The 12,719-nt window shown below is 40.8% G+C and overlaps 1 protein-coding gene across 1 annotated transcript in view; it reads right to left on the bottom strand.

Annotated features, from left to right (window-relative positions):
• NYAP2 (neuronal tyrosine-phosphorylated phosphoinositide-3-kinase adaptor 2) overlaps window positions 1–12,719 on the bottom strand; it is a 128,629-nt gene that overhangs the window by 17,052 nt on the left and 98,858 nt on the right. The window contains exon 5 of the mRNA XM_063408742.1: window positions 7,362–7,465. Coding sequence (XP_063264812.1) covers window positions 7,362–7,465 — 104 coding nt within the window. The remainder of the gene's footprint in view (window positions 1–7,361; window positions 7,466–12,719) is intronic.

The following is a 12,719-nucleotide window of genomic DNA, read 5'->3' as shown; positions in this document are numbered from 1 at the left end:
CACAACTGCTGGGTGTTCGCTGACTCTTTGAGCTCTTGAACACTACTGCTGGGAAAAAATGGCAACTTTAAGCTGAGAATAATAGAAGAGCACAGATGCTTTGTTTATGTTCACAGAGTATTCACTTTCAGATGCACATTTGCCAACTAAAGCATGATAATGTCAATTCATTTGGGAAGTACTTTGTCTAGGTGCCTTCAAAAATAATTATAGCCATAATGGTAACAATTTACATTCCCTGCATTCATTAATTACAGAGTGACCACAATGCTTACAAGGCATACAAAGACTATAATATGTTTTGTATTCACAACTAGAGCTAGAGACATTACAAGCAGGGCTTGTGATATTTAACTGACCCAATGCAGAGTGAACTAAGGCATGAGACAAATATGTATCTATGTCGCTGAAGAGTACTCAGTACTTGCCAAATTCAATTCCAAATTATTCCTTTAAAGTTTTGTGTATTTTTTACAATGAGCTTTTACTGCACTTAAACTGCAATGTATTGCTCTACTCATGTATAGGAAAAACAGCTAAAATATGTCTCAGCTTCTCTGTGGTACTTCTCTTCCATCACGATTTTGTTTTAAAATGGAACAATTAGAATAAGTGTTTGGGACTTTTCAGCTGAAGTACGAAAGTAAATAATAGTGGCCCTGAAGGTCTCACATTAGTTTTAATGCTAGATTTTTTTTTTTTTCACAATACAATGTGTACATTTTGGTTGCATTTCAGTTAGTGTCTAAATACTGAGTTCTAAACAAAATATTATCTAAATTGTTGTGTTGAGGAGTGGGGATTTAACAGCTGAGGCTGGAGCAAGCCTCCTCCTCTCCCTTCCCTCCCTCCCTTCCCTCCCTCCCTCTGGGGCAGGGCAGGAGCAGGTGAGGCAGCCCCAGCAAAGCCTGTTTCCCCTGCAGGTGAAGGATGTGGGATGTGGGATGTGGGATGTGGGATGTGAGATGTGGGATGTGGGATGGGCCAGCCGAATGGGCTGTGCTGGGCCCAACCCCCCTCAGCCCAGAGCTGAGCCCACCTGCCCTCAGTGGGATGGGGGTCAAAGCTCAGCAGCACCCTGCTTTGCCTCCCCAGCTCTGGGGTAAATAAAGCTTTTCCTAACCCTGTTGGATTAGCTGAACTGTCCATTTTGAACAGTTGCTAAAGTGCATTTTCACCCAGGCTGCCTCTGGTATGGACCCAAGCAATCCCAAGGGGCTTCTCTCTTGTTCTCACAGCCCGGTGAACACACCCCCCTTGTCCCAGGCCAAGGGGTCATGAACTCAAAGACAAACCCTCCCAGCTGAGTATTCAAAGTAGCAAATCTGCTTCTTACTTCCCTACCAACACTGCTGTGTTGGAAAACTGTGCTGGAAAACTCCTGGTCTCTGATCCTGGCTCTGAGAACCTCGGATTTCCATGTCTGCATGGCATCTCCCTCAGCCTGCCAGCCCCAGGCACCAGCCTCCCCCAGTACTTGGTTATTCTACAAGTCTTTTCATTTTTCTACCTAGATATGAATTTAAGGAGCCAAATCATATCTAAAATTCTTGCCTATCAAAGACATATTCTCAAATAAACTATTGATGGGTTCATTTCATTTGGTGCAAGACAGTGATCAAGTCCACTCTTGGGAGGTCTTTCCCCTTGTTATATTATATTCATACACATCATAAAATAAGTAAGAGGTGTCCTGAATTTTGGAGGGTAATGGTAAGTTTGTCCCTCTTGTGCCTTTTGTTGTGTTTACCAATGTGGTCAGGTGGGGAAAGTAAAATGCTGCATCATCTTGCAGAGGGCTCAGGAAGATACCAGGCAAGTAATGAACTGAGCTGCAATTTTTCTAAAATAAGCCACAAAAAGTTTCAGTGTTAATGCTGATATAGTTTCTAGCTTTTTCTTCATTCCTTCAATGCACATTAAGACTCCTTAATTCATAGCTGTCCATGTATCTTCGTTACCTCCTCTGAGTTATTCCTTCTAATCTCAGCATGGCTTCTGGATTTTACTTTGATCATCTCTGTAAATTTTAAATCTTGTTTTCTTGCTTAAATTGGGGCTAGATATCACTGCCTGGTCCTCCCCACAACAAGACACCAAAGCTTAGGAGGCATACAAACCCTTAGAATTCAGATGACACATCTTGAGGAGGCAACAGGAAAGGACAGAGCTGTCTGGCCACCGAAAAGCAAGAAACTAACAGGCAGCATGAAGACAGTCTGCACATTTGCAGATAAAGAACACAGTTTTGTGGAAATCTATCTAAAAATAGGCTCTGCTTTGCAGGAAAGCTAAAATATTAAACTCTAGCTATCAGCAGTTTTGTTTTCAAAGAGTGTGTTTTTCTTCAGACTATGGATCTTAAAAACATTCACTACTGTGCTGCTATGCAGCTTAATACATGGGATTTTCCAATCACTATCTACAAATTAGTGAAAACAAATCTCACTTTGCAAAGTTCTTACACAGAAAAAAAAATCCCAAGGTGTTTATATGATCTCTTTTTTTCCTAAAATGGAAATCAGTAGGGGTTTTCTGTGCTGAAGACTATTCCAGAGAGGCATGGCAGTGACACAGAGAGGATTTTATGTACATTAAAACTCTGCATGCAAGATGTTCTGCTCTCCAGCAGAGGGACTTCCACAGCTTGTTCGAAACATTTTCTTCTTTTGTGACAGGCATGCTCAGTGCACACACAGCCTGTGTGCCACAGGGATATCTGAGCTCATCGATGGAATGTAATCCTTTGTTACCCTGAGGTGGAGATGTGGACGATAGGATGGCAAGGAAACATCACTGCATAACACCCATACGTTGACTCCAAATCCTGCTAGCTTTACTCAAATGAAGGGTTGTGTGCACTGGGGCTGTTCCGTGGCAGGGCTGAGCGTTTACCACTGCAGGGTGAAACCCTTGGCCATGCCTGCTACAGAAGTCTCAGGCGCCAGCACAGAAAAATGGGTGAGGAGTTATTTACTGGGACTTTATTTATTCTGTGGACTTTGTTTATTGCACCATATAAACCTCACAAAGTGGTTAAATTCTACTGTTCTCTGTTCACTTACATGGCTACAAAAGACACTTGTTTTCATTTCCATATAAAGGCCAAATACAGATGGACTTTTACTATCTCTGATGTTAATCACACAGTTGTTTTCTCTAAGATATTACTTGCTTTGCTTTCTACAAAATTTCTTCATTCCTTGTAAGCTTTTTGTGAACAATGTTGTACCTTTATAGAGTGAGAATCACTTAGGCTTAAAAATGCCTTTAACCTAGCACTGAAGAGCCCTCCACTAAACCATGGCCCCAGGTGCCACATCCACGACTTTTAAATACCTCCAAGGATGGTGGAATGGACTCTTCCATTTCCCTGGGCAGCCTGTTCTGTTGCTTGACAACTATTTTAGTGAAGAGATTTTTCCTGATCTAAACACATGGTATCCTACTGTGTCTAGAGTGTTAAAGCAGGTTAAATGTTAAAGATCATTTCCCCATGGATGATGGGGGTTTCATTCTGCTCCCTGTGTTCTCTTCCAGCTCAGGGGGCAGGTACCTGGAGAGCAGCTGGTCTTCCTATTGAACAATGAGGCAAAGCATTAAGTACCTCAGTTTTTTCCTCATCTTTTGTCATTATGTTCTCTATACCGTCCAAAAAGATGATGGAGATTCTCCCTAGACTTTCTTTTGCTGCTAATGTATCTGTAGAAATATTTCTTATTGTTCTTTATGACGGGAGACAGATTAAGTGCTAGTCAGGATTTGGCCCTTCTAATTTTCTCCCTCCGTAACCTCATGACACCCTTGTCCTCCTGAGCTGCCTGTCACTTTTTCCAACTTTCCTAAACTCTCTCTTTCCAGCAAAAACTCTGTTCAGACAGTCTGGTCATCTTCCCTGCTGGTTTGTCTTTCAGCACTTGAGGATGGCCTGCTTCTGCATGCTTAAGATTTCCTTCTTTCCTTCTTTCCTTCTTTCCTTCTTTCCTTTCTTTACAAGACAATACATCCTATCTAGAATACTTCTCTGCTACTTACACCCTTCTCTGTAGGATGCTTTTATTTAGATATGCATTTAGGAGATCCAGCTATGTGCCACTTTTGTAGCTCAAAAGTATCCTATATTTCTGCCATTTTACAGCTCCAAGCCCCCAACCTGACTTCTGCTACTTTCTTAATTTCTTAAACTTTGTCCTTTCACAATCAGTAACTTCAGTTCCAGGATAAACTTATGTTTACCTTTCAGTTTAAATTGAGACAATTAGTTAGACAGTTAGCTAAGCTCTAAACATAATGAAAACAATGTAGCCTTGCTAAGCATTCCTAGATGGGACAGATAGATTTAGATACGTAGAGTTTGTGTAAGAAATTACCACACATCAATCTTAGCTTAAGATAGGTCCACAAGACTGTAGTAACTTCATCCAAGGTTGCTTCCTGCAACGAACTCATTCCAAATGCCCTCACCATTTCCCAGAACTAAGGACAGAAGGCAGGCTTTCAGTGTGGCTCAGCATATTGATAAATGCTGGCTGCCACTACACTACAGAATTTTTAGTGTTCTCCATCAGAGACCAGCCTGCTTATAATATAATCTCTGCTTATAAGCCCTTTCTTCTTATTTTTAGGTGATCCCTGTACTGCTTCCCATCAGTATATCCCAGATATATTTTGTGAATTCTAACTGATTAATCATCACAATCCCTACATCAATAGGCAAACAAGAAGTAAGAAAGTAAGGCAAAGGGGAGTTAAATGACAATAGTTACATAATTATCTAATATATGATTGGAATGATAATACAGGTTTCCTTAGATCAGATCTATTTTTAATTCCTAAGCATAGTCACCACTTCTTTGAACAATTGTTTTAAAAATGATGGGTTTTGAGAACTCAGTCGCAAGTTTGTCTTTTTTTTTTTTCCAAATTAAGCATTTTGAAAACTATTAGTCTGGGATCCATGAAGATTTGAGAAAACCAACTAATAGTAATCTGCCCTTTCCCAGATCTTGTATTCCTGTTTGAATGTTAGCTGTACCCATCTGGTCAACAAAGAGGGGGATAACACAATATGTCTTCTTAATCTTTTGGAAAGTCTAACTGCTCATTATGATGCTGTTAAGGAAAGTAGTATCGATACAATCAATAGCCACAGCACATAAAAATAGATACCCTGTATGCCACAACCCAGCAGATTGAGAATGGGCTAACAGCCCAGCTGTTGGAAACACATTTCACCCGTCATCCATTATTTGCACATTAAGACAGAAGAGGTGTTGAAAGAACAATCAATGTCTGTATCTGCCATGGAGTAAGACTTTTGTCATTCCTCTGAAATTAGGGTCAAATCCACACCTTTAAAAATTATGCTATTATAGTAAATGGCAACATAACAGATGGACAGTGAGAGATTTTCAGCTGGAAGGGAAGACTTAGGGAGAGAAAGCATGTACTAGTTTTTCTTGTTTTTCATGAAGTCATGACCATACCGTACATTATTCAATTAACAAGATCACCCTCCTACAGTCACTTGAAAATTCCTCTTATCATCTTTGTTCCTTTCTTCTGTATGAATTGAGGTGGATTTTTCCCTCCACAGATTCAGTGAACCCTGGCCACAGCTTCTAAGAGGCTCATTATCTCTTCTATCACATCAGCTTCTGCTTTCAAGGCTTATTGTTTAGTTCTTAGTATAAACTGACAGGCTAAAATCCCTTCAAAACACCCAAGGTGCCTTTGCCACTGAGTAAACAGCAAAGCATCATGAGTGCTGTAAGACCCATTAATTCAAAAATATATACTACATGTACACTGGGACACTGAAAACCTTTGGAAGCACAATTACCCTAATTTCTTCCTTAGATGAAAGAACACTTGATGTGTTATTTAAATGGGTCGTCATTTTGAATCTCCATTATGGATTTGATTTGCTTATGTAAAATATGCTTTAGAAATGTGCAGGGTTCAGTCTTCATGTCTGGCAAGGCTCAGAGGTAATACAATCATATCCATTCACATAGGTTACAGAACTGTAACCTGTACAAACTTGGCTATGCTAATATAACCTTCCTAAGAAGTTGCTGGCTGTCAGGAGTGAGTAAATCAACCTTACTCTTGTGGTCTTTGCTTTGGTCAAGACATTATTGGAGCAACTCACCAAGATACAAACACAAATATGTGATTATTGCAAAGCAGTCCTCAGGGAGATTTCCATTCAAACCTCAGTGACATTCAGTAGAATTTAAGGGACTAACTGCCAGTCAAAAATTCTCAGTTGAAATAAGGGTGCCTGTGTGTGCATACACCTGTGCATGTGCACGTAAATCCATCTGTGCTCTGTCTCCTTGTACACATACACCCCACATGTACACACCAGTGATGCAGTGCCACAGTGCTTTGACAGAAGCCATTCACAAGATGTTTAAGCAAAACCTCTTCTTTCAATTGCTACTCTCAGCTAGTTCTGTCAAACTAATAATACAGGTCTGTACAACAAAATGTTACAGCCTCAGTATTAGCATATAAAATAAAGGTAAGTATAGGTTTCCCATGTCTTTATTTCTTTTCCATTTTCTCTCTATTGGAGAAATTTGCCAAACCCAAACACTTTCATTTCTTCCTATGTGGCAGTTTTGTTTCTGATGAGGACAAAAAAATTATCTCTGTTTAAGATAAAAGGAGGTGTTGCTCCTTTGATTTTTGTTTTCTTGATTCTTAACAATGTACAATAAATATAACTACAGTGGACTATTTAATAGTCCTGTAAGCATTACATGGTCTATAGCTGAAGAGAGTCTAGCTGCCTCACCTAAACAAAATCACTTGCTGTAAGAGCAGTTTTCAGGACAGTGATAAATCACAGTGTAATACAATCATGCATTAAGCTCCAACCAGATGTGAGACTGGCACAAATATTAAAGTACAACTGGGAAGAAGTCAAGTATGTACAAGTCATTGACAACATTGGTGTAACTGCTCTAGACAAGACATTCAAAAGAAATTTACATAAAAACAGAGATTAAATTTATCAAAGTTTGATAAATTTTAAGACAGTAAAAAAGTACAGAAAACACGAAAAAATAAAAAACCCAGCCAGTTCATACAGTACAGTTTTACTACATTTATATTACAGAATGAAGACAGAAAAAGATACAAAGAATTAAGAGCAAAGAAAATTCTGCTGGCTGTGGCCGGCGGAATTTCATTGCCAATGAGAGATGCGCACGCACAGATGCACGCACACGCACAGAAAATAAAGACACAAACCAAAAGACTCATTTACAGTAACAAATGGCAGACAGAGAGGTGGGACATTTGGCATGTTGCAGCACAGGGAGTCATTCCCGATTGGCTAACGATGGTACCTGGCTGGGCTGCAGGTCGCTGGGCTGCCGGAGCGGCGCCACCGACGCAGGAGGCACTCCCGACGTGGACGCGGACCGGCCTAAGCGGCAGCTCGACTTAGGCTCTGCAGAGGGAGAGAGCAGAAACACCAGTGAGCAGGGGCAGGGAACACTGTGGGCCCAGGACCCCCTTGGAATGGAGTCTCCAGCCTTGGTAACTGTTGCTGGGAATCAGCCGGAGTCAAGACAACATTCAATATGAGTTAAAAATCTTGCTCGTTTATTCAGCTATTTGGCTTACATTTATACTGTGCTAAGCATATCATGCACCTAACTCTGAACATCATTGGTTAAACCATAGTGTTCACTATGTTCTTGCAGTATATATAATTGGTTCAGAAGCTCTGTCCACAAGGCTAAATGCTGCAAATCTTCCCCAGCTTATGGTCAATGCATCCTGTCTAGCATCCTGTTACAGCTATTGCTCCAAACTTTACTTCATCCTTATCCCATCTAAAGAACCGTTCAAGGACATTTCAGCTTCTACTCATCCTTTAGACTAAAAGCAGGATTGTGCACATGTCCCTGTTTCTCCAGCCATGCATCCACAGGTAACGAGTTAAAGTCTTGGACATTTGGCTGAATCATGAACAGAAGTTGAGATCGGAAGAGGGATTCAGACAGGACTCACACCATGTTCTGGACTCTTTGCTCTGGCATCTCTGAAGGATAGAGCATAAAACAGCAGACAGGGAGAATGCAAAAGAAGCATTCCTGTTTCCCCACTCCCCTGCTCCCCAATGCCTTTTCTACTCCTCATGTAGTACAGTAGTGATTAAGGGAGTTGCAGAGGCTTCTGGTTTCAACTCCTCACCCCAGAGCTGAGGGACATGGCAGCCCAAAGACTGACCGTGGTGAAGGGAAGAATGAAATTCCAGAAAATAAGGAGGTAGTATGTAAAAGTGGCGAGGATACTGTCACACTTGGGGATTTGGAATGACACCAAAAATACTTGGGAATCTCATGTCAGTGGCAATGAATTGAGAGACATGAACTAGGACAAACCAAAACATCAGCAGTGGCAAAGTCAGTTGCCCAGAATCAAGGTGATTAAAGAAGCAACATTTGTCTTGAGAGAAAGCTCCACTTCAGAGAAGAACTGCACAGAAATGACACAGTTATTTGATTTTCTTTCTGCTGTTTTATAGGAAATAATTTCTGGGAAAGCTCCCCACTGATTTCCAGCACAGGTTACTATTATACACACTGACATGAGGTGACCATGCAGTTCAGGAGGCCTGGACAAAGGTTTTTATATCTAAGCCATGCTGACAGGGCTTAGATATAAAAATCCAGGGTTCAGCTGGTCTGGAGGAAACTGTCTTTTCCTGAAAAAAGGATTTTCTTGTTTCTGCCCAAGAAATTTCTTTGTCCTTGCATTTCCTTTATATGGCTGAGGAAGCACCCCTCAGCCTATGACTCTGCTCAGATCAACGTGTTTGTTCTCCTCATGTTCATGAACCTTCTTCCCAACCCTGCACCTGCTTTTTCTATTTAGTGGGCAAACACTTAATGAAAATGTTTGGACTCACCAGACAGATTTGGTACAATAACAGTCTCACTTTTCACTTTGACAGTGCTGCTTTACCATGAATAACAAATAATTACAATACCATACTTCATTACAATTTAAAGAATTTTAATTTTTTTTAATAAGGTTAGAAGAATTCCTCCTATTCAATTCCATGTTTTCAAAAAGAAAGGAAGGACTTATGCATTGTGCAGTTGTGGTTTAGCACGTTTGCCTCTGAAACACACCTTTTGCCTGTGTCTGAAATATATTTTCTCATGCCTCATTTACATGGCTGCTTTGTCTGTGTTTGTTTTACTGATTTCTCTGTTTTCTGTGTGGATCTCTAGTGTCACCACTGGCCACTGGTTGGGCCACAGTTTGAAAGGCAGAAGATGCCTATCACCAGCATGTCCTTAAAGTCACTTGGCACACCTGGGAAGCTTGAGGACAGCTGGCACATTACTCTACATACCAGCTGAAATGGATTCTTCCACTCTCACTGATGCTTTCTCATTGTCACCTTGAATGCTTATTTTCTTCAGATATTTCAGAATTCAATAGGGCGTGGAGAAGAGCTATCCACTTATGGTGGAGCACTTAGACCAATGAAAGCATCTGTATGGGTGAATATTCATCAACTAAATATTAATAGGTTAGTTAACATCCAGCTGGCTGAGCAGCAAAAATATTTATGCTGTTCGCCGAATGCATTATTCAATTCACTCTCTCCTAGTCAGTCTGTAAACACACCATGAGTCAACACAGCCACAGGCACACAGAAAGGAGCAGGCTGGCCTCCTCCATAACCTTGCTTTTGTACACAGTCTGCTGGTTTGCTTTTTTTGGACTTGGGCAGTTACTCTGAAGGTTGATTAGATTTGGTTTTGTTCTGATTTCACACTGTCTGTGTGCCAGATTTCTGACTGTTCCTTTCAGTAATATAGATGTAATAATGGATCTCATTATTATACCTCATCTCTCATCTCCTGGAATTTTGCTGGGGTTTCAGAAAGGACAAGAACTGGGTTTTTTTCAGTTGTTTTTCTCTACTGCTAAGTAGAGATTCTGTTTCTGCTGTGACAAGCAGAATCAGACACTCAGCACATAAAAAACTCCAAGACACTGTCTGACTATGCTTCTGAATTATTTTCTTTGCTTTAGGAAAGCAGAAAGAAGTGTCATAATTTCCAATTTGGATCTATGTGCAACAACAAGAGATTACCATTCCCTTGCCAAAGAGACTCCTTTCATCTGGCATCAAAGAAATAAAACCTATCACACACAGATGAAGTATTAGTTCCTTTATCTCCCTGTAATATACATTACAGTATTAAGGAAACTATTGTGATTTCCATGGTGATCCTCACCAAAAGGTGCTTCAGACATGGCTCCATCTAGCTTTTGTGTCTTAGTGGTAATATTTTTTAGACCAAATAAATACTATATTCTACTGTAACTAGTGGTCTGAGTAGCAGAACACCACATTGGAGGAAAAATAGTCCATAAATGATCTGTTCTTTAAGTGCTGCACAGCTCACAGATCTGTATTCTGCAGCATGTTATTTTTCGGCTATGGGCAGCTTATTCACTGTACTGGGGCTATCTGGGTTTTCCCTTTTAATGCCAAGAATCTTAAAGGAAGAACCACTGCTAACAAATATCAGGGATGGTTTCTAGTGTTTAGAAATTCATGTTTATCTCTTGTGGATAATGCTGAGATGGCTCAGTGTTAACATCTGAAATGAGTAGTCTTGGACTTCTTGAGAAGTCCCCTTAGTGACAGTAATTCCTGGTGTGGAGCCGAGTTCTGATGGGCACACAGGGAAGGCTCTGTAGGCCAGGGGATGTGAACAGCTCTTAGGATGGGCAGCACGAGGTCTGAATTCAGCAGAAGCTTGGGGGTAGCTAGAGAGCTGTGAAATGTTATGCAAAAACAAAGTTTTTAAAATTCAATTGGTGTATTTAGGATTTTAGTGGTATTATTTTGCACAGCTCCAAACGTGGCATCTCTCCCAGTGGCATGATATGGAAAAAGCACTGCAGGTCTCTGGGAGCCAGGTGCAGAGCAGAGCTAGGAGAGCACGGTGGCCAGTGACCCTCAGCCCCCTGTGATGGCACCCACGGTGGCACTGGCACAGTGGATGGGACCACAGCCCCCTGTCACCAAGCAAACCCACACACAGGATCAGCAGCAGTGGGCAGAACATCACTGCACTCTCGGGTTTCACCTCAGTCCTGGCAGCACCAGCAGGATTACACAGGCAAGCATTTAGTTCCAAGGGCAGCACTAAGGATGAGGATTTTAGGAGAGATGGTGCAGCACAGAAATACAGGCTTCCCAAACACAAATAGGATTGCCTTAAGGTTGTGTATTTAATTATGTGTCTAAGCACTCATATAAATGCAGTTTTCCAAAACTGCAAAGGCTGCCATCATGACTAAAGATGTACAGGCTTGGCTGATTGCATTTGAGACATAGGGTGTTGTAGGATTCTCCTCAATAAAGCACAGTGCTGAAATGCCACAAAATTTTATGTAAATATTTTCAATCAGTTTTATAATGTGCTATGGCTTTCTATATTCTCCAGAAGTACAACAACTCTTCATGATTTTTATTTTTGGATCTTAATGGGAAGAGTTCTTTATTGATCCAAGGAAGCCTTCATTCTGCCTATCCTAATCTTAATTTAAAAAAAATACTCTGGCTGTCACTCAGATTGGAGAAGCTTCTTATCCTGTCACAGTCTCTTCTTTGCACATGAAAGAGAAATATTGCTTATTTGCTGCCAAGAAATGTGTTTTGAATTAAACAAGGCAATGCGACAGGCTGAGAGCAATCATATGAAAAAAAAAGGAAAAAAAAGAAGAAAAAAAAAGCATGCATACTGGAAAAACACATCACACCAAGTATCTTCATACTGGCCTAAAAAGAGATGAGTAAGCTTAAACTTGAAATTATGAAACCTTAGGCTGCAAAAAACTATACAGTATTCTGCTATCTAAAAAAAGTATTTAGTACTTTGCTATTGGCAGAAGCCAATTAGTGCTAAAATATCACATCAGGACATCAAACTGAACAGTTTTCACAAGGGGGGCACTGAACCTATGGGACTCAGTGTCCTCAGATATCCATAGGTCAAAAGTTTAGCAAGTCTCAAATACAAGTCAGGTAATGAGCAAAACAATGTCTGAAAGGGAACCCTCTGTTTAGGTTTAGGGGATATTTTGCCCAAAGGGAAAAGCTGTTAGTGGAATACAATTTGTTTCCTGAAATATGGGTGTTTATTTTCTTTGTAAAGCTATTTCTGTGTTGTAGGATTTGGCTGTGTTTGTTATTTCCTGTCTTTTTTGAAATACAAGTAAGTGTTTTAAACTTTTTTTTTTTTTTCAGATTTTTTGTGTGTTTTTCTTACTCCCAGGCAATATTTTTACTGCAGCCAGAACCAGGGTGATCCTGCATCCTGGAGGTCACACAGCAGGACCACAGGAATTGGCAGGATGCTCTCAGTGTGCAGTTCCCAGTCCTGCTTGTTTTTTAGTATAGGTGACAGACACTGCTTAGGAGGAGGTTGTGAGCAGAGAACAGGAATGACCAGTGCAGGCAAGGTCTGGCCTCACTGGGCAGTAACATAAAACCCCAGCATTAAGTTGCCTTCATGTGGAGAATCCTTGTGGATTTAGGAGCACAGTGATAGTGCCTGTGAGGAGAAAATGTAATGTTTTGTGGGACTACTGAGTCGTCTTTGTGTGAAGCAGACCTTGCTGGCATGAACTGACTTTTTGCTGCTGTTCCCTTCTTACACCAA

Source organism: Prinia subflava, chromosome 11 (genome assembly GCF_021018805.1).
Source record: "Prinia subflava isolate CZ2003 ecotype Zambia chromosome 11, Cam_Psub_1.2, whole genome shotgun sequence".
NCBI lineage: Eukaryota > Metazoa > Chordata > Aves > Passeriformes > Cisticolidae > Prinia > Prinia subflava.
Note: the sequence above shows the minus strand (reverse complement) of the source record. Positions and strands in the feature narration are given on the sequence as shown.